This window comes from Pristiophorus japonicus, chromosome 2 (genome assembly GCF_044704955.1).
Source record: "Pristiophorus japonicus isolate sPriJap1 chromosome 2, sPriJap1.hap1, whole genome shotgun sequence".
In the NCBI taxonomy this organism is placed as follows: domain Eukaryota; kingdom Metazoa; phylum Chordata; class Chondrichthyes; family Pristiophoridae; genus Pristiophorus; species Pristiophorus japonicus.
In genome coordinates this window covers 273,274,076-273,299,076 of record NC_091978.1, presented here as the reverse complement: position 1 = coordinate 273,299,076, position 25,001 = coordinate 273,274,076, and the positions used below count along the sequence as shown (strand labels likewise).

At 42.8% G+C, this 25,001-nt stretch overlaps 1 protein-coding gene across 3 annotated transcripts in view; it reads right to left on the bottom strand.

Moving 5' to 3' along the window:
* lyar (Ly1 antibody reactive homolog (mouse)) overlaps nt 1-25,001 on the bottom strand; it is a 121,464-nt gene that overhangs the window by 78,217 nt on the left and 18,246 nt on the right. Inside the window, exons 6-9 of one of the 3 annotated variants that reach the window (XM_070871395.1) lie at nt 21,351-21,750; nt 19,288-19,365; nt 7,928-8,013; nt 2,266-3,213 (exon numbers count right to left, since the gene is read on the bottom strand). In XM_070871395.1, coding sequence (XP_070727496.1) covers nt 3,076-3,213; nt 7,928-8,013; nt 19,288-19,365; nt 21,351-21,750 — 702 coding nt within the window. In that variant the 3' untranslated portion in view covers nt 2,266-3,075. Of the gene's footprint in view, nt 1-2,265; nt 3,214-3,363; nt 4,000-7,927; nt 8,014-19,287; nt 19,366-21,350; nt 21,751-25,001 lie in introns of those variants that run through there. The other 2 variants (XM_070871396.1, XR_011590314.1) reach the window with 2 other exon arrangements.

Below are 25,001 nucleotides of genomic sequence, written 5' to 3'. Positions count from 1 at the left end.
GCATCGGAGCCCTCCACCTCCAACGAAAATCCAATCCTACGTGTCTCAGTGAGGATTCTTCAGCCAGAGTGGTTGAAGAGCCACACTGTTGCTTTCCCTGCTCACATACACCACAGATTCCCCATAGAGCATGCCGTGCTGGAAATGTTCTCTAATTACTGCAAGTTGCCACTCAAACGCCTGCAAAAAGTCTGTGGGTAGCTGTCAGCATGATGAACGGCGAGTGCCGTGCCTTCGCCATTGACCACAAAATCCAGGCCAATGTATGTCCACTTAAAAGTAACAAGTCATTAAAATGTTCTGTACCATGACATTAAGTGGCTTGATCTCAATGTTTCCTTTGATCTTCCCAAATCAATTATCTTCCATTGGTAGATCAAAAATATAAGCACAAGCAGCATTCTATTCATGATGGTGTTATGAAGATGAAGGGCATATGACAAAAATCATTCACCAGCTGGTATGGAAACCTACACTTACACATTTAGAAATTTGTTCATTTGTAGTGAAAGACTAAGAAAAAGTAGAGGTCTTACATGCAGCTTGGCAGTTGTGCCGGGAATAGCCGCAGTGCAGCTCCCTCTCCGCTGTCGTAACGTCAACAGAAGAGTGGCAGAAACATTGGTTACAAGCACAAAGGGTTTCCACTGCACTTCAGCAAAGTTACAGCGGCGGAGTAAGATAGCTCCAAGGAAATTCCTGGTCATTATCATTACTAATATGGTTAGAAATACAAATACCTATTCAAATGGTTTTTCTGTTGCAATCCTACTGGTGATCAGGGAATCCCTGACTGAATGATGACAAGTTGGATTTTAGTTTAAAAGCTTTTCCAGGATTATATCGATCTCAGATAGAGTGGCATATTACTCTCCCTCTCCTGCTGCCTCCAATGGTACAACACCTAAATTCAAATACTGCAGATATTTGGGAGGCAATTTTCAATTGCTGCCCGCCCTGTTCATGAGGTGCCCAAAAGCTGAAAATGGCAGGGAAATGGTGGCTATGCAATGACTATCCAAGGCTTACTTGATGTGATTTTCAGACGGGCACAGCATTCCTACCCGAAACAGGTGGGAGGCTGCTTACAGATGCAAATCTCAGCCTTATGCAATTTTCAAGTACAAATGGACAGAATATTCAACACGTACTCTTCCCCCCATTAATACGTAGAACATTTTTTGGAGAACGTTTATGGGACCAGCATTGCCTCCTGGTGTGCCGCCCTCTCCCCTCCCCCCCCCCCCGCAACACCGCACTTTTTACTGTCGACTTCTGTATTGTCTAGCCAATGAAGCCATCTGGGACTGTGAGATAGAAAGGTGTAATATACATGCTCAGCCTGATCATGGCAACTGACTGACTGAAGGTAGACTCCAATTGGGAAAAGCCCTGCACAAAACAGTCTGCTCCAGTGCTGCATGTTGGGTATTGAAGAAAGGGGAATGTTCATCCCCCCCCCCACTGATTTTGCTATTTTTAAAATATGTTTCTGTCAGAAAGTTGCATTAATGGTTTTGCACCATTGTAAGCAACTGGCAACATAATAACTAAGACATTGGAGATGTCACTGTAGTTTATTCCATTTGATTATAGTGTTAAATCAAAGGCTGAATTACTTCAGCATGTTGATTCGTCTGACATCCAAATGTACTAAAGGTCAGAAGAGAGGCATGCTTCCAACCATTCTACTGTATATAGGGCTAATGTCACAATGTTCTCCACACAGAGGGCCCAATTTTGGTCATGACTTGCTCCAATTTTTTTGGAGTAAGTTGGTTTTTCTGGTGCAAGTTAAAAAACACCATTTTCCCCAATAAACTTGCTCCAGAGTAACTAGTTAGGTACGTTTTTTTTTTAAGTTGAGTTTTTTTTTCAAAAGGGGGCGTTCCCAGCACTTACGCCAGTTTTGGCCATTTATGCCACTTTGGCCAGCTAAAACTTACTCCAAATCGACTTAGGTCAGTGTATGTGACCAGCTGTGAAAAACATTGCAGGCAGTTAAGAATTCGGCGCAGGTTAGTACATTTAAAGCACCAAGACTTACAAAACACTAAACAAAGCACAAAAATAAGCATTCAATAATAAAAAATACAAGGAAGCTGAGAGGATCTGTACCAAGACTTACAAAGCACTAAACAAACCACAAAAAGTAATAAGCAATCAATCAATAACAAATAAAAAAGAGAAGTTCTAACTTTTTGCCAGAAACAAGTTTTTTTTTTAAAAGTCTGCCCCCCCCTCCATCAAAATACTCTTCTCCGCCCCCCCAATCAAAACTCTCCTCACTAAACAAAGCACAACTATCAATAAATAAAAAATAAAACTCAAGTCCTACCTCGGGCCGGGAAGCCAGCGGACCAGCCGGCCTGTGCGGGAGGCCACTCGGCCGGGGATAGGGGCTGCGAGCATTGGGTCCTGCTCACAGCCCACACTGGGAGGACGAGGAGCATACGTGCAGACTCCACTGCGCATGCGCGCAACTGCGCTGGGCTGTTGCTCCGCCCCCCCACTGACACCGGAGACTTGGCAGAGCGGGCAGGATGGGGCCACTTTTTCTCGGCGACGTTTCCAGCGCGCATAGTCAGCGCATTTAGGGTAAGTGCACCGAAAAAAGGGGTTGGGGAAAATTGGGCCCAATGAAACCAGCTCATGGAATGAACTTGAAGATAGATCAATTGAGGCAAAACCCTAAAATAATTGAAGGAAACATTTGGATTCTATGATGGGGGAAATAGATAGATTGTAGGATTGTTCTGGAAAGATGAGCTAGGATGGGTCACATTTTGATTTATATCTATCTTGTGATATCACTGCTTCTACACACTGCATTCTAATGTGGGTCATTTATTTTTAACTGTGAAGGAGACAAGCTCATCTAGCATATGTAAAAATAGTTCATTTTATTAAAGAGTAGCACTAGTCATCACCCAGCTCAATGCTTAATTTTCAGCATTAGATAAAAAAGCAAAATATTCTGAAATCCAATTAAAGAAAAAGACAGAATAAATTAATTTTCTGCCTGTATATGGCCCAGTCTTTTGCTACCGAATGTATAGTAGTCCAATAATAGTGTTATTTTACAAGTTTCACTTTATCCTTCAGTACTTTAAATGTGGGGTTACTGGTTATCTTCTTGTTAAAAGTTGTCAGGAGTTCTTCCTCAGATTTGTAGTTATTATCGCCACTCTCAGCATAGTACTGGGATAGAACCTGCAAAAGTTTGGATGCATGTCAAGTGAGGTTGTTACAGGAGAGTAATTAATGTTATTTTAATACATCAAAATACACTAGGTAAAATAATACACTAGGTAAATCAAATAATCTTAACAGGGCAATACAAAATAAGACTTTGATTGCAGGAATTATTTCTATTATTGACCGCAATTTCATTTTTTCAGTTTTGACAACATTATATTAATATTTCATCTTTCAGATGAGACATTAAACCAAATAGACCATGGGCGGAGTCTCAAAAAAATGCTTTTCCATTGTCCCCTCTGTGGAAGTACTTCATATTCACACCAATATTAGTTTAGAGACCACATCACAAAAATCAATGTTCTCATCTTCAAAAAGTGAGTATTTTGCAGAAATTTTCATTAGAAAGTAGACAGAAAGCTCGTCAAAACCCAGAATGATGACGTAAGTGCGAGTTACTTAAATGACCAATTACAACTGCTGTATTTGTCAGTACCGCGAAATCAGCCAATCACGATTTCTGTACTAGATAGATTAGTCAGTGACTGCATGCACCGAAACAATGGCGTGCTGCATGCATGTACAGGTTGGACTTCTCTGATCCAGAAACATCCGTGGTTCGGCATTAGTCCAGGTTTCCCGCACTTCCTGACTTTGTGTTCTGTGCTGCGGAACTGCCGCTTTGCGTGGGTGGCTTCCCGGTATCCTGCACTTCCTGGCTTTCAGTGTTCAGTGAGGTAACCGGGCCGGGCAAGGAAAGGGAAGGGCAGGCTGCTGATTGAGGTGTCAAAGCTGGGCCTGAGGAAGAGGAGGGTTTATAAAAAAAAAAAAGAGCATCAAACTAGTGCGTTAATTAATAAATGTGGCTGGGAGATTTCTACACGGAGAGCGAGGCCCAGGTTTTGCAGCTTCAGCCGGAGGTGTTCAGGAGCCCGGGCACTGTAATCAGATACTGGTAAGCCTAGGCTAGGCGTGACTTCCCGTGGTTCAGAAAATTCTCTATTTCGGCACCGGTCAGGTCCCTAGGGTGCCGGACCACAGAGGTCCAACCTGTAGTTGTGGGAGCCAAAAGGTAACAATTTATTTTTCGGACTCTAGCGGGATAAACATTTTCACGTGTGTTCATCAGTGGAAATTTACTGGAACTAGAGGAGCTAAAATTGCAGAGAATGTCATCAAAAGTTTAGATTTGGAGCTGGTTATTGCACCAGAAAGACTCGCAACAATCCCACATTCAATTAGATATCATCGGCAGTGCTACATGTGTTTCAATGCTAAATCCAAGATCGACAGAGCCAAGAAGAAGCAAGAAAGGGAAAATCAGTAGTTATAATGAAACTGTATCAGCCTACTTTATATCCAACTTTCTCATTCCTTAGTTCAATCATCATGCCACTTGACATGTTCCATTTTGTGGGCCTGCTTCAACCCCATATACTTATTTCCTTGTAGACTGACTGACTGTAAACTTCTTACTCTGGTCATAACAAGCACAAACACAGCAAAAAACCTGTGTGTGAAGCTCTACAGAGATTAAGATGGTAGGCTTACACACACACTCTACAGAGGAGCAAGATCTTGCTTACAATCTTGCAGTTGATCTTCAGATTGCCTTCCTCAATGATGATTTCGATGACATCCTCAACTCAAAGATTCCAGACACTCATCAGTAGCTACAAGAATTTTGTTAGTAACAACAAAAACAACCTAACATTTCAGTTCTGGAGTAGTTACAACAGTATGGGTGAAAAATTGCTACTATTTATCAGAGCAACCAGAGTAGCCAGCTGGGATCTTCATCCGTCAAGTGTTCGCTCCATGATGTCATGGTTCTTCTGATATAACCGGGTCAACTATTTCAGGTATCTTTCAGTTTATTGGCTCGAGAAGTGCAGCTTGAAAGAGAGTCATCCCGATTATCAATGCAGAGCTACAAGCAGGACAGTTTGTTGCCTAGAGACAGCAGGAATATGGCTTCTCTCAAATATGGCATGTGATCAAGTTATAGAACAGACGGCAAACTGCAACTTCAAAACAAAGGGAGGTTTGACAGGATTTACTCTCAACAAGGGAGCTGTACAAAGATGGACCTTGTCACAGCAGGAGAGGGCTGCTAGAAGCAGAGAATGTCAAGCGATGGCTGGTCATAGAACATCAACAAGATTTCATATTGACTTGGACAAGACAAGAAGGGAGCGTGATGATAAGGATGCGAGGAATGTCATGGACACCATTCAGAATATGGTTAATCCTTTTGACCCTTCCTTGGAGACAGATCAGTTGTATCATATTACATTAGGCCAAGTTGCATCAGCACCTGCAGTCAAAGACCTTTCAGTTGTCGAGGAAAAGGGAGAGCAAGCATTCATGACTTTTTGTCAGAAGCGACTACAAAACCAAGATGTCAGCTTTCATGATCCTGTCAAGATAATGAAACTGAAGACTTTCAAGGACTCAGGAAAATCTACCATAACGAAAGTAAAGGGTAGAGAGATTGCTGTGAAAGCAGATCGGAACTTATTTGCCAGACTAATAGTTGTGGAACAGTGAGAAAAGTGGATATCGACGAGATGCTGGTTCATACGTTAGGATCATTGCCCTTGCCTCTAGCTAATCATGATGGATCCCTCATCAAGACAAACAAAGCCAAACTCTTACACTTTCTCGAGAGGTTAGTCAACCCATCCCCTACCATTGATAGGATCCCAAGTGGTTCAACATGGGTGTAGAATGCTATGGCATTGATTCAAGTCATGAAACCACAATCAACATTTGGACAGTTTGCTGACCAAGTACTGAAAGTTCTTGAGACAAGCAAAGATGGATAAGTCCAGAGTGATTCACTTTGTTCCAGACAGATACAAGACCAACAGCATCAAAAGTGGTGAAAGGGGACAGATCTGGAGGTGGTACCAATCCCATCACTGTTTTCCAACCAGGAAGAAGCCGATACATGACTCCTGCTTCACAGTTAATTTGCTGCCAGTTCCAGTGAGCATGTCATCATAAACAGTTCTGACACTGATGTCTTTATACTGTGCTTGGTGTTCTGCAAGGACATTGATGCCAAGCTCTACTTTCGCACAGGAAGAGGAAACAACACGTGTACAATAGATGTTCATTGCATCTTTGATCACTTTGGGAAAGATGTATGTGCTGCTCTCGTAGGGCTTCACTGTTTTTCAGGATGTGATTCAATAAGTGCTCTGTATGGAATGGGGAAGGTGAAATCAGCAAAAGCCCTGATCACCAACAAAGAGCACTGTTTGACATTTGAGAAGTTATGGACCTCATTTGCTGTTTCACAATCCCATTGTGAAGAACTAGAGGCATACACTTGCGAAGTCTATGGGCAGAGATTTCAGAGATGTGAACTAGGCCAGATGTCAAATGTTCGAGACCGGAAGTTATGCAGAGAAGTGCTTGCCACCAAATAAAGATTCACTGTACAAGCATATACAGCGTGTCAATTACCAGTCTGCAATTCACAAGCGATGTCTTGAGAACATGTCGGAAATCCCATCTCCAAAGGACCATGGGTGGAAACTTAAAGATGATGTACTTGTCAGAAGACTAGGTGACACTTTCTCCAGCACCAGCAAGTGTAATGGAGCTTGCAAATTGTTCATGCAAAAAGACTCAGTGTGCACAAGGAAGGTGCTCTTGTCTTCTCAACAATGCTACCTTGCATCGACATCTGCTCGCGTGTAGGTTGTGAGAATGTTGCATCTTTGCCCGAGACTTCTAGGGCTGAGGAAACAGTTATCCTCGATTCTGATGTTGATTCATAGATATGCATTCTTTTTCAGCCTCTAACTTCTTTTCAGTACTTCTATCTTTAAAAAAAATTGAATACTATTACTTTTATTATTATTATATGGTTGACAAATGAGTGCGGGTATCCGTCTGAAATGTCAGTAAGTGTGTATGAAATAAATGGTTGCTGTGGTAGATTTATTTCTGAGCAACGGATATGAAAATAAAACTTAAGATTCATGTTTAACTGCACCATATGTGTCCAGACTTCAGATGTCCTCAGTGATACTTTTTACCAATTCTTACACTATCCATGCTTAAAATTTAGCAGGAGCACTGATATGTCACCGTTGCTAGGGAAAAGAAAGTCCATTGCAACCATTTTTATGTTTCTCTTTGTTTTTGGCCATTTCTCAGTAACACTCATTTCAGATTTGGGAACATTTGGTTTTTGTTTCAAATAAATATGTTTAACATATTAAGCATGGTTCTAGGTACTTCCCACACGGAACTAAAAATCTAGGCAAGAAAACAGGCTTCAGCCCACAGTCTAAAGGCCCCGGTCTGCTCTCTCAGGTGGATGTAAAAGATCCCTATTTTGAAGAGGAGCAGATGAGTTAGAAACATAGAAACATAGAAAATAGGTGCAGGAGTAGGCCATTCGGCCCTTCTAGCCTGCACCACCATTCAATGAGTTATCTGGTGTCCTGGCCAATATCTATCCTTCAATCAACATAACAAAAATAATTTATCTGGTCATTAGCACATTGCTGTTTGAGAGCTTGCTGTGCGCAAATTGGGTGCCGCGTTTCCTACATTGTAACAGTGACTACACTCCAAAAGTACTTCATTGGCTGTAAAGTGCTTTGCGACGTCTGGTGGTCATGAATGGCGCTATAAATGCAAGTCTTTAAAAAATATATCTTATTACAGCTATTGTGTACACATTTTTAAAGCCAGTAAACCATACCTTTTTCCTTAATTTTTTTATAGAAACTTCCTGCTCTGGAGACTGCTGTAGAACAATTCTGATCGTTCTTTTCCAGTTGAATTTTCCTGAAGCAAAGAGTCCATTAGGTATAACATATAAACTTCAGAATTGGAAAATAAAAAGCAACTGAACTAAACAGAACTCACAATGTAGCATCTTCCAGTTTATTAGAACTTCTTTAGTCCCAAATACAAAATAGAACTCAAGGTGAGTTGGTCTGTCAATTGAATATGCACTCTACAGTTATGTGCATCCAAAAATCAACAGCTTTCTACAAAATATGCAAATACAAATGCACCATACTTGTTTACAAACAGCAGCTTGTATTCCACGTATGGACCAATGCTCTAGATAAGCTGCACGGCTGTGTGGCTGTCTGTGGCTTCAACACAGCCGGCGCACCGGCTTTTAAACAGAAAAAAAACACGTCGGCGCGGGACTTAAAGGGAACATTAGTATGGACCTTACTGAACCCATTAACAACGCAATTTTTTCCCCTTATCTCAGTTGTAGCACTCTCGAGTGAGTCAGTTGGTTGTGGATTCAAATCCCAATCCAGACACTTGAACACATAATCTAGACTTCACTGTAGTACTGAGAAAGCACTGCAGCCGGAGGTGCTGTCTTTTGGATGAGACAGTAAACGGACGCCACCTGTCCTCTCAGGTGGACTTAAAAGATCCCAGGGCACTATTCAAAGAGCAGGGGAGTTCTCACCGGGGACCTGGTCAATATTTATTCCTCAACCAACATAACTAAAACAGATTGTCTTCTCATTTATCGCATCACTGTTTGTGGGATCTTGCTGCGTAATTTGGCTGCTTTGTTTCCCTACACTACAGCAGTAACTGCACTTCAAAAGTACTCCATTGTCTGTAAAATGCTTTGGGATGCCCTGAGGTCTTGAAAGGTGCTACATAAATGCAAATTTTGGATCCAAGAAAGATAGTTCAGAGTATTTTCTAAATGGCGAGAAGCTAGGAAGTGTGGATGAGCAGGGAGAGTTAGGGGTCCAACTACGGAAATTACTAAAAGCTAGAGGGTAGGTACAAAAAATTAATTAAGAAGGTTAATGCTCCAAACTAATTCCATCCTCTCCGGATCTCCTTGCAGAGTGTCCATTCACTTGCGAACAAGACCCTTGCCATCCATGAGCTTATTGTGGATGATTGTATCGACATCATGGCCCTGACGGAAACTTGGCTGAGGGATGATAACATCTTACCGTTAAACAAAGCCTCCCCGCCTGTCTATACCTTTCATCACTGGTCCCACCCAGACTGCTGTGGTGGCGATGTGGCTCTCAGCTCCAAATCATAAGTTGGTCTGTCCCCTTACTCCTCCTGCACTTTGTCCTCCTTTGAACATCTCACCTTATTCCACCCCTCTCACTTCTCATTTAAAATTCTCGTTTTCTACTGCCCATCTAAGTATGATAACATTTTTATCACAGATATATTCACTGCTTTCCTTCCTCAGCCTCTGCACTGAGCGACTTCATCCTTAGTGATTTCAAGCTCCATCTCAATTCATCAAGCTCTCTCTCCTCTGAGTTCATTATCCTCCTGTCCTCCCTTAATCTCTCCCTCATGTGAAAGCCTCCACCCATATTCACAGCCACCTCCTTGACCTTGCCATCTCTCATGGCCTCACTATTCCTACCGTGTTAGTTACAGATAAGGCTATCTCTGACCATTTCCTTGTGTCGCTCTCCACTCACAACCCCCTCCCCCCACCCAACCCTACTTCCTTCTGCATCCGTCCCTGGAAAACAAAACTCTCCAAATTCTCTGACAACTGCACTTCTCAACTTCTTTCACCATGACATTTCTGCAGCCACCGATCTGCTCAACCACACCCTCACCACCACCTTTGATGCCCTAGTCCCTATTAAAAACAATTACTCTCTCTCACCCTGGCCGTTTCCGCTAGTACAGCCCTTGTCTTCGCTCCTTCAAGTCCAAGGGGTGCAGACTTGAATGGATGTAGCGGACAACTGATTTAGCCATTCACCGCCAGATCTAGCTGGACCACATTAAGCATCAAAAGGTCCTACTCTTGTCTGCGAAAACTGCTCACTATTCCAGAATCATTCTGGAATGCAAAGATAATCCCTGGCTACTATTCTCTACTGCTAACTGTCTTCTTAAAGCCCTCTCCCCTGTCTCCACCACACTCACCCCAACAAGTGAGGGGGACTCATGGACTTCTTTGTCTCAAAGATTGAGACCATCCCACCATCGGTCTCTTCCAGTTCCCTTCCTTCCCCTAGCCCATGGGGACAAAGTTCCTCTGAGGTTCCCCCTTGCCCTAGTTCTAAACTCTCATCTTTCTATAGTTTCTCTCTGATCTCCTCTCTTGACATCTCCACGCTCATCCTGCTCCTTTGATCCTATTCCCACTAAACTGCTGACCACCCAACTTCCTTTTCTGGCTCCTATGTTAGCCGACATTGTTGACGGTTCTCTCTCCTCAGGTACTGTCCCCCTCTCCTTCAAATCTGCGGTCATCACGCCTCTCCTCAAAAAAACCTTGACCCCACTGTGTTTGCAAGCTACCACCCCATCACTAACTTCCCTTTCCTCTCCAAAGTCCTTGAACATGTTGTTGCCTCCCAAATTCGTGTCCATCTTTCCCGGAACTCCATGTTTGAATCCCTTCAATCTGGTTTTCGCGCTAGTACCGAAACAGTTCTCATCAAAGTCACAAATGATGTCCTTTGTGACTGTGACAAAGGTAAACTATCCCTCCTCGACCTGTCTGCCGCCTTTGACACATTTGACCACTCCATCCTCCTCCAATGCCTCTCCACCATCATCCAACTGGGTGGGGCTGCATTCGCCTGGTTCCATTCCTATCTATCTAATCGTAGCCAGTAAATCTCCTGCAATGGCTTCTCTTCCCACTCCCGCATCGTTACCTTTGGTGTCCCGCAAGGATCTATTCTTGGCCCCCTTCTATTTCTCATATATATGTTGCCACTTGGCAATATCATCCGAAAACATGGAGTCAGTTTCCACATGTACGCTGACGACACCCAGCTCTACCTCTCCACCATTTCTCTCAACCTCTCCATGGTCTCTAAATTGTCAGCCTGCTTGTCCGACATCCAATACTGGATGAGCAAAAATGCTCTCCAATTAAATACTGGGAAGACTGAAGCCATTGTCTTTGGTCCCATCCACAAACTACATTCCCTAGGTATTAAATCCATCCCTCTCCCTAGCATCTATTCTGAGACTAAACCAGACTGTTTGCAATCTAGGTGTCATATTTGAACCTGAAATGAGCTTCCGGCCACATATCCGCAACATAACTAAAACCGCCTATTTCCACCTCCGTAACAATGCCCGCCTTCCCACCTGCTTCAGCTCATCTGCTGCTGAAACCCTCTTCAATGCGTTGTTACGTCTAGACTTGACTACTCCCAACGCACTCCTGGCTGGCCTCCCATATTTTACCCTATGTAAACTTGAGGTCATCCAAGACTTGGCAGTGCGTGTACTAACTCGCACCAAGTCCCGCTCACCCATCACCCCTGTGCTCGCTAACCTACATTGGCTCCCGGTTAAGCAACGTCTCAATTTCAAAATTTTCATCCTGGTTTGCAAATCCCTCCATGGCCTCGCCCCTCCTGATCTCTAATCTCTTTCAGCCTCACAACCCCACGAGATGTCTGCGTTCCTCAAATTCTGCCCTCCTGATTATAACTGCTCAACCATCGGTGGCCATGCCTTCAGCTGCCTGGGCTCCAAGCTCTATAACTCCTACCCTAAACCTCTCCGCCTCTCTATCTCGCTTTCCTCCTTTAAGACTCTCCTTAAAACCTATCTCTTTGACCAAGCTTTTGGTCACTGCTGTAATTTCTTATGTGGCTCGTGTGTCAAATTTTTTTTTTTGTCTTATAACACTCCTGTGAAGCACCTTGGGACGTTTTGCTACGTTAAAGATGTAATATAAATAAAAGTTGTTGTTATTAACTTTGTGGCGAGTTTAATGGGCAACTAATGTACAAATACAGCAATTTCATGGGAGGCAATGGTGGAGCAGCGTTAATCAGCCAGCAACTTGCGGTGATTCGCAATTCACAGAGTATAAGAACATAAGAAATAGGAACAGGAGTAGGCCATACGGCCCCTCGAGCCTCCTACGCCATTCAATAAGATCATGGCTGATCTGATCATGGACTCAGCTCCACCTTCCTGCCCGCTTCCCATAACCTCTTATCCCTTTATCGTTTAAGAAACTGTCTATTTCTGTCTTAAATTTATTTAATGTCCCAGCTTCCACAGCTCTCCGAGGCAGCGAATTCCACAGATTTACAACCCTCAGAGAAGAAATTTCTCCTCATCTCAGTTTTAAATGGGCAGCCCCTTATTCTAAGATCATGCCCTCTAGTTCTAGTCTCCCCCATCAGTGAAAACATCCTCCCTCCACCCACTTTGCCAAGCCCCCTCATAATCTTATACGTTTCGATAAGATCATCTCTCATTCTTCTGAATTCCAATGAGTAGAGGCCCAACCTACTGGGGACAGAAGGCAAAAAAGTAAAAGAAATCGAAAGGTGACATCACAGCCAAGAGGGTAAGTGATTGTCTGGTGATTGGTGAGTAGTTTTTCTTTTTCTTTTCTATTTCAGTAAGTAACATTTAGCATTGTTGTTGCCAAATTAAGTTAATCTAGGGGTTAAGTCATGGCAGGACAGCTCGGACACGTGTTATGCTCCTCCTGTACTATGTGAGAAATCAGGGACGCTTCCGGTGTCCCTGACGACTACGTGTGCGGGAAGTGTGTCTGCCTCCAGCTCCTGACGGACCGCATTGCGGCACTGGAGCTGAGGGTGGATTCACTCTGGAGCATCCACGACGCTGAGAATGACGTGAATAGCACGTTTAGCGAGTTGGTCTTACCGCAGGTAAAGAGTACACAGCCAGATATGGAATGGAAGACCAACAGGAAGAGCAGTGCAAGGAAGGGAGTGCAGGGATCCCCTGCGGTCATCCCGCTGCAAAACAGATACACCGCTTTGGGTACTGTTGACTCATCAGGGGAGAGCAGCAGCAGCCAGGTTCATGGCACCGTAGCGGACTCTGCTGCACAGGAGGGCAGGAAAAAGAGTGGGAGAGCAATAGTGATAGGGGATTCGATTGTAAGGGGAATAGATAGGCATTTCTGCGGCCGCAACCGAGACTCCAGGATGGTATGTTGCCTCCCTGGTGCAAGGGTCAAGGATGTCTCGGAGCGGGTGCAGGACATTCTGAAAAGGGAGAGTGAACAGCCAGTTGTCGTGGTGCATATAGGTACCAACGATATAGGTATAAAACGGGATGAAGTCCTACGAGACGAATTTAAGGAGCTAGGAGCTAAATTAAAAAGTAGGACCTCAAAAGTAGTAATCTCGGGATTGCTACCAGTGCCACGCGCTAATCAGAGTAGGAATCACAGGATAGCTCAGATGAATACGTGGCTTGAGCAGTGGTGCAGCAGGGAGGGATTCAAATTCCTGGGACATTGGAACCGGTTCTGGGGGAGGTGGGACCAGTACAAACCGGACGGTCTGCACCTGGGCAGGACCGGAACCCAATGTCCTTGGGGGAGTGTTTGAGAGTGCTGTTGGGGAAGAGTTAAACTAATATGGCAGGGGGATGGGAACCAATGCAGGGAGACAGAGGGAAACAAAATGGAGACAGAAGCAAAAGATAGAAAGGAGATGAGTAAAAATGGAGGGCAGAGAAACCCAAGGCAAAAAACAAAAAGGGCCACTGGACAGCAAAATTCTAACGGGTCAAAGTATAATAAAAAGACAAGCCTGAAAGCTCTGTGCCTCAATGCGAGGAGTATTCGGAACCCAGGAGAGGGCTCTGAGCTAGTTAGAGTGGGTGAGAGCTCAGATGAACAGGACCCCAAGAAAGAATGCAAAAGGCTGGAGGCAACAGAGCAGAGTAGCACAAGGTGATAGGAAGGGACAATATGTATGAATATAAAGGGGCTGCAGGAGGGGTCAAAACTAAAGATCATGGTTTAAAAACTAGTATTAAAACACTCTATCTAAACGCACGCAGCATTCGAAATAAAGTAAATGAGTTGACAGCACAAATCATTACAAATGGGTATGATTTGGTGGCCATTACTGAAACGTGGTTGCAGGGTGGCCAAGACTGGGAATTAAACATACAGGGGTATCTGAAAATTCGGAAAGATAACAAAAGGGGAAGGGAGGTGGGGTAGCTCTGTTAATGAAGGATGATATCAGGGCAGTTGTGAGAGACGATATTGGTTCTAATGAACAAAATGTTGAATCATTGTGGGTGGAGATTAGATATAGTAAGGGGAAAAAGTCACTGGTGGGCGTAGTTTATAGGCCCCCAAATAATAACTTCACGGTGGGACGGACAATAATCAAGGGAATAATGGAGGCATGTGAAAAAGGAACGCAGTAATCATGGGGGATTTTAACCTACATATCGATTGGTCAAATCAAATCGCACGGGGTAGCCTGGAGGAGGAATTCATAGAATGCATCCGGGATTGTTTCTTAGAACAGTATGTTACAGAACCTACAAGGGAGCAAGCTATCTTAGATCTGGTCCTGTGTAATGAGTCAGGAATAATAAACGATCTCCTAGTAAAAGATCCTCTCGGAATGAGTGATCACAATATGGTTGAATTTGTAATACAGATTGAGGGTGAGGAAGTAGTGTCTCAAACGAGCGTACTATGCTTAAACAAAGGGGACTACAGTGGGATGAGGGCAGAGTTGTCTAAAGTAGACTGGGAACACAGACTAAACGGTGGCACAATTGAGAAACGTGAAGGACTTTTAAGGAGCTCTTTCATAGTGCTCAACAAAAATATATTTCAGTGAAAAAGGGCGGTAAGAGAAGGGATAACCAGCCATAGGATAACCAAGGAAATAAAGGAGAGTATCAAATTAAAAACCAATGCGTATAAGGTGGCCAAGGTTAGTGGGAAACTAGAAGATTGGGAAAATTTTAAACAACAGCAAAGAATGACTCAGAAAGCAATAAAGAAAGGAAAGATAGAGTACGAAAGTAAACTTGCGCAAAACATAAAAACAGAAAGTAAAAGCTTTTACCGATATATAAAACGGAAGAGAGTGACTAAAGTAAATGTTGGTCCCTTAGAAGATGAGAAGGGGGATTTAATAATGGGAAATGTGGAAATGGCTGAGACCATAAACGATTATTTTGCTTCGGTCTTCATAGTGGAAGACACAAAAACCATGCCAAAAATTGCTGGTCACGGGAATGTGGGAAGGGGGGACCTGGAGACAATCACTATCACTAGGGTGGGTAGTGCTGGATAGGTTAATGGGACTCAAGGTAGACAAGTCCCCTGTCCTGATGAAATGCATCCCAGGGTATTAAAAGAGATGGCGGAAGTTATAGCAGATGCATTCGTTATAATCTACCAAAATTCTCTGGACTCTGGGGAGGTACCAGCGGATTGGAAAGCAGCTAATGTAACGCCTCTGTTTAAAAAAGGGGGCAGACAAAAGGCAGGTAAACTATAGGCCGGTTAGTTTAACATCTGTAGTGGGGAAAATGCTTGAAGCTATCATTAAGGAAGAAATAGCGGGACATCTAGATAGGAATAGTGCAATCAAGCAGACGCAACATGGATTCATGAAGGGCAAATCATGTTTAACTAATTTACCGGAATTCTTTTGAGGATATAACGAGCATGGTGGATAGAGGTGTACCGATGGATGTGGTGTATTTAGATTTCCAAAAGGCATTCGATAAGGTGCCACAAAAAAGGTTACCGCAGAAGATAAAGGTACGCGGGGTCAGAGGAAATTTATTAGCATGGATCGAGAATTGGCTAGCTAACAGAAAGCAGAGTCGGGATAAATGGGTCCTTTTCGGGTTGGAAATCGGTGGTTAGTGGTGTGCCACAGGGATCGGTGCTGGGACTACAACTGTTTACAATATACATAGATGACCTGGAAGAGGGGACAGAGTGTAGTGTAACAAAATTTGCAGATGGCACAAAGATTAGTGGGAAAGCGGGTTGTGTAGAGGACAGAGAGAGGCTGCAAAGAGATTTAGATAGGTTAAGCGAATGGGCTAAGGTTTGGCAGATGGAATACAATGTCGGAAAATGTGAGGTCATCCACCTTGGGGGAAAAAAAAAACAGTAAAAGGGAATTTTATTTGAATGGGGAGAAATTACAACATGCTGCGGTGCAGAGGGACCTGGGGGTCCTTGTGCATGAATCCCAAAAGGTTAGTTTGCAGGTGCAGCAGGTAATCAGGAAGGCGAATGGAATGTTGGCCTTCATTGCGAGAGGGATGGAGTACAAAAGCAGGGAGGTCCTGCTGCAACTGTACAAGGTATTGGTGAGGCCACACCTGGAGTACTGCGTGCAGTTTTGGTCACTTTACTTAAGGAAGGATATACTAGCTTTGGAGGGGGTACAGAGACGATTCACTAGGCTGATTCAGGAGATGAGGGGGTTACCTCATGATGATAGATTGAGTAGACTGGATCTTAACTCGTTGGATTTCAGAAGGATGAGGGGTGATCTTATGGAAACATTTAAAATAATGAAAGGGATAGACAAGATAGAGGCAGAGAGGTTGTTTCCACTGGTCGGGGAGACTAGAACTAGGGGGCACAGCTTCAAAATACGGGGGAGCCAATTTAAAACCGAGTTGAGAAGGAATTTCTTCTCCCAGAGGGTTGTGAATCTGTGGAATTCTCTGCCCAAGGAAGCAGTTGAGGCTAGCTCATTGAATGTATTCAAATCACAGATAGATAGATTTTTAACCAATAAGGGAATTAAGGGTTATGGGGAGCTGAGTCCACGGCCAGATCAGCCATGATCTTTTTGAATGGAGGAGCAGGCTCGAGGGGCTAGATGGCCTACTCCTGTTCCTAATTCTTATGTTCTTATATGTTCTTATTTCCTCATAAGTCAACCCCCTCATCTCCGGAATCAACCTAGTGAACCTTCTCTGAACTGCTTCCAAAGCAAGTATATCCTTTCGTAAATATGAAAACCAAAACTGCAAGCAGTATTCCAGGTGTGACCTCACCAATATCCAGTATAGCTGCAGCAAGACTTCCCTGCTTTTATACTCCATCCCCTTTGCAATAAAAGCCAAGATTCCATTGGTCTTCCTGATCACTTGTTGTACCTGCATACTATCCTTTTCTGTTTCATGCATAAATACCCCCAGGTCCCGCTGCACTGCAGCTCTTTGCAATCTTTCTCCATTTAAATAATAACTTGCTCTTTGATTTTTTTCTGCCAAAGTGCATGACCTCGACTTTTCCAACATTATACTCCATCTGCCAAATTTTTGCCCACTCACTTAGCCCGTCTGTGTCTTTTTGCAGATTTTTTGTGTCCTCCTCACACATTGCTTTTCCTCCCATCTTTGTATCATCAGCAAACTTGGCTACGTTACACTCAGTCCCTTCTTCCAAGTCGTTAATATAGAATGTAAATAGTTGGGGTACCAGTACTGATCCCTACACACCCCACTAGTTACTGGTTGCCAACCAGAGAATGAACCATTTATCCCGACTCTCAGTTTTCTGTTAGTTAGCCAGTCCTCTATCCATGCTAATATATTACCCCCAACCCGGTGAACTTTTATCTTGTGCAGTAGCTTTTATGTGCACCTTGTCAAATGTATTCTGGAAGTCCAAATACACCACATCCACTGGTTCCCCTTTATCCACCCTGTTCGTTACATCCTCAAAGAATTCCAGCAAATTTGACAAACATGACTTCCCCTTCATAAATCCATGCTGACTCTGCCTGACCGATTTCCAAATGTCCTGCTACTGCTTCTTTAATAATGGACTCCAACATTTCCTCCACCACAGATGTTAGGCTAACTGGTCTATAGTTTCCTGCTTTTTGCTCTTCCTTGTTACAAGTTGCTAGCCGATTTGTGCATTAATATCGTTCAAACGCTGAACTTTTTTCATCAAAATCTGTCCAGACAAGTTAACATTGATAATTTCCATTGTAAATGTGGACATAAGGATTTATAAAACATTGACAGGAAGTACACACAGACTGAAGAATCTTTATATATGTATGGTCTGGTGGTGGTGGTGGTGGGGAGGGGTAGCCGGAAGAGGAGGATATATAGGGGTTTAAGCAAGTAGTTCCAAGAGGAAGAGGTAGAGAATTGGGTCATTTTAATAAACCTTATCCAAACCCTCCTCTCCTGCTCCTCCCTCAATTGTATTCCTTCTGCCCCTTGGAGAAGATTGAGTGTGTATACCATAATAATTTGATGTGGGGGTGGGCTGGCTGAGATGCAGCACATCTTGCTAAATGGGAAGGGGCATCGTGCATTGAGGGTGAATTTGTCAGTGGGGCATGGAGGGATTAAAATCAGAAGTTGCTCGGGGACATGCTACATGCTACTTAGTGGTCGGAAGGGTGCCGTCAATACTGGTAAGTAGGGGATGGGGGGGGGGGGGGATGGAGAGGGGCGGTGTATGGTGATCGTGATTTGGGTTCAGGGTAGGAGGGGATTAGCGGGGAGGGTGGCAGTGTCTTTTATGCAGATCCAATACTTTAAATGGCATTTCTCTTGTAGGAAAGAATTATTGCAATTTTTACATTGCCATCATTTATATAATTGATCACAGGGCTTTAGCAAATGTTGGCTTCAGCAGGAAAAGATGCACTGCATACCACCGGGATAGGGACACATTACTGGATTGCACGTGGCACAGTGAACCACTGTCATGACAGGCTTTGGCCCAGGCCATAATATGGTGTGACCCAACATAAAATTCTGATTAATTATGCTCCTCCCAGCATCATGCATTAGTACTTTCATCATTGACTGCCTTTCAGGGCTCCAATTCTGAGTGGGCAATTGACGTTTCAGTGGATCAAAAAAAACACTCCAGTGACAGCAATATGGAGGGTGGGAGTTGGGGAGAGAATAATTTAACTTTTAATTCAACAGGGAGATTTCAGGCTGAAGGCTTTAAGTCTACATAGACCAAAGAAATTGACAAATTTTATATAAAATGAATTTTAAAATATCAACCTACATCAAGAAAATAAAACTTGTGTAGATTAAACTGAAATGTGACAGGAAGTTAGAATTTTTTCTGAGAGTTAGCCTGAGGATGCTCGCAAATTTGCCACTAAGCCACCAAGCAGCCAAATTGTGCAATTATAACTTGACATATACAATACTTATAAATGCTGATGTATAAAATAATGGGAAAAAGTTATCAAGTGACAAAAAAAATCATAAACAGGAAGTCATGTGGCGCAGACAGCAAGTCCAGTTAGTTGTACGATTTCTAATATATTACAGATATAGAAATACCTGGCTTTGTCTCAACATTTTCTTCTACTTCCTTGGTTTCTGGAATTTCAACTTTCTTCTGCTTAGAGTTGGGTCCATCTGTTTGATGTGAAAGAAGAGCATCAGTAAATCATAAATTTCTAGTCTTGGATAAAAAGACAGTGGTTGGCCATGATTAGGATCCACAATTACCCTTGAAGCCGTATAGATCAATTCTAAAGGCTAAAGTTAGATTTGGGGGGGGGGGGGGGGGGGGGGGGAAAGAGGGGGGCGGGGGGAAGAGGAAGGAATTTCTGCACCACTTACTTGTACCCAATTCTGAAGATTTTTTTTTACTGAATACGATAACTTGTTATAGTAATAAGAAAATCCAAATACTGCAGATAGATTCCCACCCTTCAAAACATGTATACATCAATCTTTTCCACATTTTTCTCTGCAACTCTTGGTCCTCGTTTATGAGCAGCACTGGCAAATGATCAAGGGACAGTTTGTTTGCTTGCCTCCTCCCAAATTCTACCCTACAAAACTTAAGGTCATTCAAAATTCAGGAGCCTGTGTCCTAAATCGCATCAAGTCCCACTCAGCCATCACCCCTTTGCTCGCCCACCTACATCGGCTCCTGGTAAAGCAACGCCTCGATTTAAAAATTCTCATTTTGGTTTACAAATCCCTCCATGGCCTCACCCCTCCCTATCTCTATAATCTCCTTCAGCTTCAGAAACCCTCCCCTCCCCCCCGCGATGTCTGCACTCTTCAAATTCTGCCCTCCTGAACATCCTTGATTATAATCGCTCAACCATTGGTGGCCGTGCCTTCTGGTGCCTAGGCCCCAAGCTCTGGAAATCCCTCCCTCAACCTCTCCGCCTCTCTTTCCTCTTTTAAGACACTCATTTTAAAATATACCTCTTTGACCAAGCTTTTGGTCACCTGCCGTAATTTCTTCTTATGTGGCTCAGTGTCAAATTTATTTGTTTTGTCTTATAACACTCCTGTGAAGTGCCTTGGGACATTTTACTACGTTATAGGTGCTTTATAAACACAAGTTGTTGGTGTTAGGTCACTCCAACAGAGAATTATATATGTCAGTATAACTTTACAGTGGAGATGTTAATCTAAAATAGACACAATGGAAAAATCCCATGAAAATTCAGGGCCAATCTCTTCCCTCAACTTTGATGGAACCCTTGAATAGCATAAATAAGAATTAGGAACAGGAGTAGGCCATCTAGCCCCTCGAGCCTGCTCTGCCATTTAACAAGATCATGGCTGATCTGGCCGTGGACTCAGCTCCACTTATCCGCCCGCTCCCCGTAACCCTTAATTCCCTTATTGGTTAAAAATCTATCTATCTGTGATTTGAATACATTCAATGAGCTAGCCTCAACTGCTTCCCTGGGCAGAGAATTCCAGATACACAACCCTCTGGAAGAAGAAATTCCTTCTCAACTCGGCTCCAAATTGGCTCCCCCGTATTTTGAGGCTGTGCCCCCTAGTTCTAGTCTCCCCTACCAGTGGAACAACCTCTCTGCCTCTATCTTGTTGATCCCTTTCATGATTTTAAATGTTTCTATAAGATCACCCCTCATCCTTCTGAACTCCGAGTAAAGACCCAGTCTACTCAATCTATCATCATAAGGTAACCCCCTCATCTCCAGAATCAGGCTAGTGAATTGTCTCTGTACCCCCTCCAAAGCTAGTATATCCTTCCTTAAGTAAGGTGACCAAAACTGCACACAGTACTCCAGGTGCGGCCTTACCAATACCCTATACAGTTGCAGCAGGACCTCCCTGCTTTTGTACTCCATCCCTCTCGCAATGAAGGCCAACATTCCATTCGCCTTCCTGATTACCTGCTGCTGACAGTTTACAGTTGTTGAAACCATTTTTCTAGGGGTTCTCCATAAACTGCCAGCGGAAATTCCAGGTGACTTTTCTTTTTTTTTAAAAAGCCAAAAGTTACTGATTGCTCATTGAAATTTAAAATGAATTCTGCTATCCAAGTAATGCTGATAATAGCAGATAATCTGGGTTTCTCACGCGTATTCAGATTTCACTAAATAAACTAAACACTAATTACCTACCTTCACTGGATTTTTCATATTTACGCTTCTTACTCTTCTTGTTGCCATGTAAATGTTCGCTGTCCTGTTGCTCGTAGCCCTTTGTTTGATTGCCATTTTCTTCTACTATATGGGCTCCATCTTTGTTATGCTTCTTTTTAAGTTTTTTCTTCTTTTTCTCTTCCAGTTGATTTGTTTTGGAATCTGGTTCATGCTTTAAAGAATTTTCTTCATCCTTTGAGTTTAAGTGTTTCTTTTCTTTTTTGGATTTCTTTTGCCTTTCTTCTTTTCTTTCCCGTTTGTTTCTTTTCTTCTCTACATTTTCTGCTACAGGTGCCTGATCCTGGTTTGCTTCGACTGATTCTGATGGGTCTTTACCATTCTGAGAGTGTTTATGGCTTGGTTGCTGGTTGTTTTTATCCTTAGCAAAACAAATTTAAGTTATTTACATATTATACAGTAGGATTAATTTACATAACAGAATTATCAAGGTTACACAGGTGAACAATGGTTTTACATTTTCTGCATCACATGAATATTCCTACTACATTGCAAAGAAGATCTCTTAACCTTCTCTGTTACATAGCAATATTCAGCTAGCAATCTCAGTCTTGAAAATTTCAAATGACCCAGCAGCCACAGCCTTGGGGAGCAAGTTCCAGATTTCCACTATCCTTTGTGTGAAAGTGTGCTCCCTGATTTCACTCCTAAATGTTCTAGCTCTCATTTGAAAATCATGCCCTCTTGTTCCAGTGTAAAGAGCTCCAGCTTCTCAAGTCTTTCCTTGTAAAATAAAGCCCTTCATTTTTGGTATCATTTAGTGAATCTCTTCTGTAACTTTTCGATGGCCTCGATAACATTCCTAATATGAGAGGCCCAAACTTGATTGTTTTCTTTCTAACTGTGGCCTAACCAATGATTTGCAAAGGTTAAGCATTACCTCATTGCCTTTGTACTCTATGCCCCGATTTATAAAACCTAGGATCCCAAACATTTTTAAAAAATTGTTTTATCAACTGTTTTTCCTGTTTATCTAAACCTTTAAGTCTCTCTGCCCTTCTTCTCCTTTTAAAGTTTGGTGTATTATGGCCTCTCATTATTTCTCCCAAAATTTATTCTCACACTAATTTTCATCTAAGAGCATAAGAACATAAGAAATAGGAGCAGGAGTAGGCTATTTGGCCCCTCGAGCCTGCTTCGCCATTTAATAAGATCATGGCTGATCTGATCATGGACTCAGCTCCACTTCCCTGCCGCTATCTAGCAACTATCTGCTCAATCTAACTTGTCTATATCCTCTGGAAATTACTTTTAGTCCTCGTTTCAGTTAGCCATGCTCCCTATTTTTGTGATCTCTGCAAATTTTGGTATTGCGCTTCCTATACCCAATTACATTTAGAGAAGAGCATTGATCCCAACACAGAGTCCCTCCAAACTGGCTTCTGCCCCACACACAGTCTGAATTGATCAGTCAAAAATGACATCCTGTGTGATTTCAACCAGGACCCTCTATTCTCTTATCATTCTCTTTGACCTCTTGGTCAGGTGCTCAATTTATGCTGTCTTCACAGAATCATAGAAACTTACACCACAGAAGGAGGCCATTCAACCAGTCATGCCTGTGCTGGCTCTTTGAAAGAGCAGTTGCACGTAGTCCCACAACCCTGCTTTTTGTCGGTGACCCTGTAAGTTTCTCATCCTCAAGTACCTGTACAACTCCCGTTTAAAATTACTTATGGAATCAGCTTCCACCACCTTTTCAGGTGGAGCACTGCAGATTCCAGCAACTCTGATAAAAAAAAAATATCCTCATCTACCCTCTAGATTTTAAATCTATGACATCTGGTTATTGACCCAATCGCCAGATGGAAGTTTTCCTCTATTTACACTATCAAAACCTCTCATCTTGAAACTCTCTATTAGGTCATCTCTTAACCTTCTCTGTTCCCAGGAGAACAATAACTTTTCCAACCTCTTCTCATAATTGAAGTCCCTCATCCCTGGTAACATCTTGGTAAACCTCCTCTATATCCTTTTCAAGGCATTTATATCTTTCCTTAAGTATAGCACCCAGAATTGTCCACAATACTCCAGCTGAGGCCTAACCAGTAATTTATAAAGTTCGAGCATGATCTCTTTGCTATAAGATCATAAGAAATAGGAGCAGGAGTAGGCCATTTTGCCCTTCGAGTCTGCACCGCCATTCAATATGATAATGGCTAATCCTCTATCACCACACCATATTCTTACTTTTCCCCCATACCCCTTGATGCCTTTTGCTTCTAGAAATCTATCTATCTCCATCTTAAATATATTCAGTGACTTGACCTCCACAGCCTTCTGTGGTAGAGAATACCACAGGTTCACCACCCTCAGTGAAAAAATCCTTCCTCATCCGCTCCTAAATTTCCTACAAGTATCCTGAGACTGTGACCCCTTGTTCTAGACTTCCCTGCCAGGGGAAACATCCTCCCCGCAACCAGTCTACCCAACCCAGTCAGAATTGTATACGTTTCAATGAGATCCCCTCTCATTCTTCTAAACTCTAGTGAATACAGGCCTAGTTGACCAAATCTCTTGTCATACGACAGTTCTGCCATCCCAGGAATCAGTCTGGTGAACCTTTGCTGCACTCCCTCTATAGCAAATATATCCTTTCTTAGGTAAGGAGACCAAAACTGCACACAATACTCCAGGTGCGGCCTCACCAATGCCCTGTATAACTGTAGTAAGACATCCTTGCCCCTGTACTCATATCCTCTTGCAATGAAGGCCAACATACTATTTGCCTTTCTAACTGCTTGCTGCCCTCATCCAAATCATTTATTGATATTGTGAATAGCTGGGGCCCAAGCACGGATCCCTGTGGTACCCCACTAATCACTGCCCGCCACCCCGTAAAAGACTCGTTTATTCTTACTCTCGATTTCCTGTCAGTTAACCAATTTTCAATCCATGCCAATACATTACCCCCAATCCTATGTGCTTTAATTTTACACACTAATCTCTTATGTGGGACTTTATCAAAGGCCTTCTGAAAATCCAAATACACTATATCCACTGGTTCTCCCTTATCTATTCTATCAGTTACATCCTCAAAAAACTCCAGTAGGTTTGTCAAATACGATTTTCCTTTCATAAATCCATGTTGACTTTGTTTAATCCCATTGATATTATCTAAGTTATCACATCCTTTATAATAGACTCTAGCATTTTCCCCACTACTGATGTCAGACTAACCGGTCTGTAGCTCCCTGTTTTCTCTCTTCCCTCCTTTTTTAAATAGCGGGGTTACATTTGCCACCCTCCAATCTGCAGGAACTGTTCCATAATCTATAGAATTTTGGAAAATGACAACCAATGTATCTACTATTTCCATGGCTACCTCTTTTAGTACTCTGGGATGCACATCATCAGGCCCTGGGGATTTATCTGCCTTTAGTCCATTAGTTTCTCCAGCTCTATTTTCTTACTAATTATCATTTCCTTTAATTCCTCTTGCTCACTAGACCTTTGGTTCCCTAGCATTTCTGGGACGTTATTTGTGTCCTCTTCCGTGAAGACAGAACCGAAGTATTTATTTAATTGTTCTGCCATTTCCTTGTTCCCCATTATAAATTCTCCCATTTCTGTCTTTAAAGGACCTACATTTGTCTTCACTAATCTTTTTCT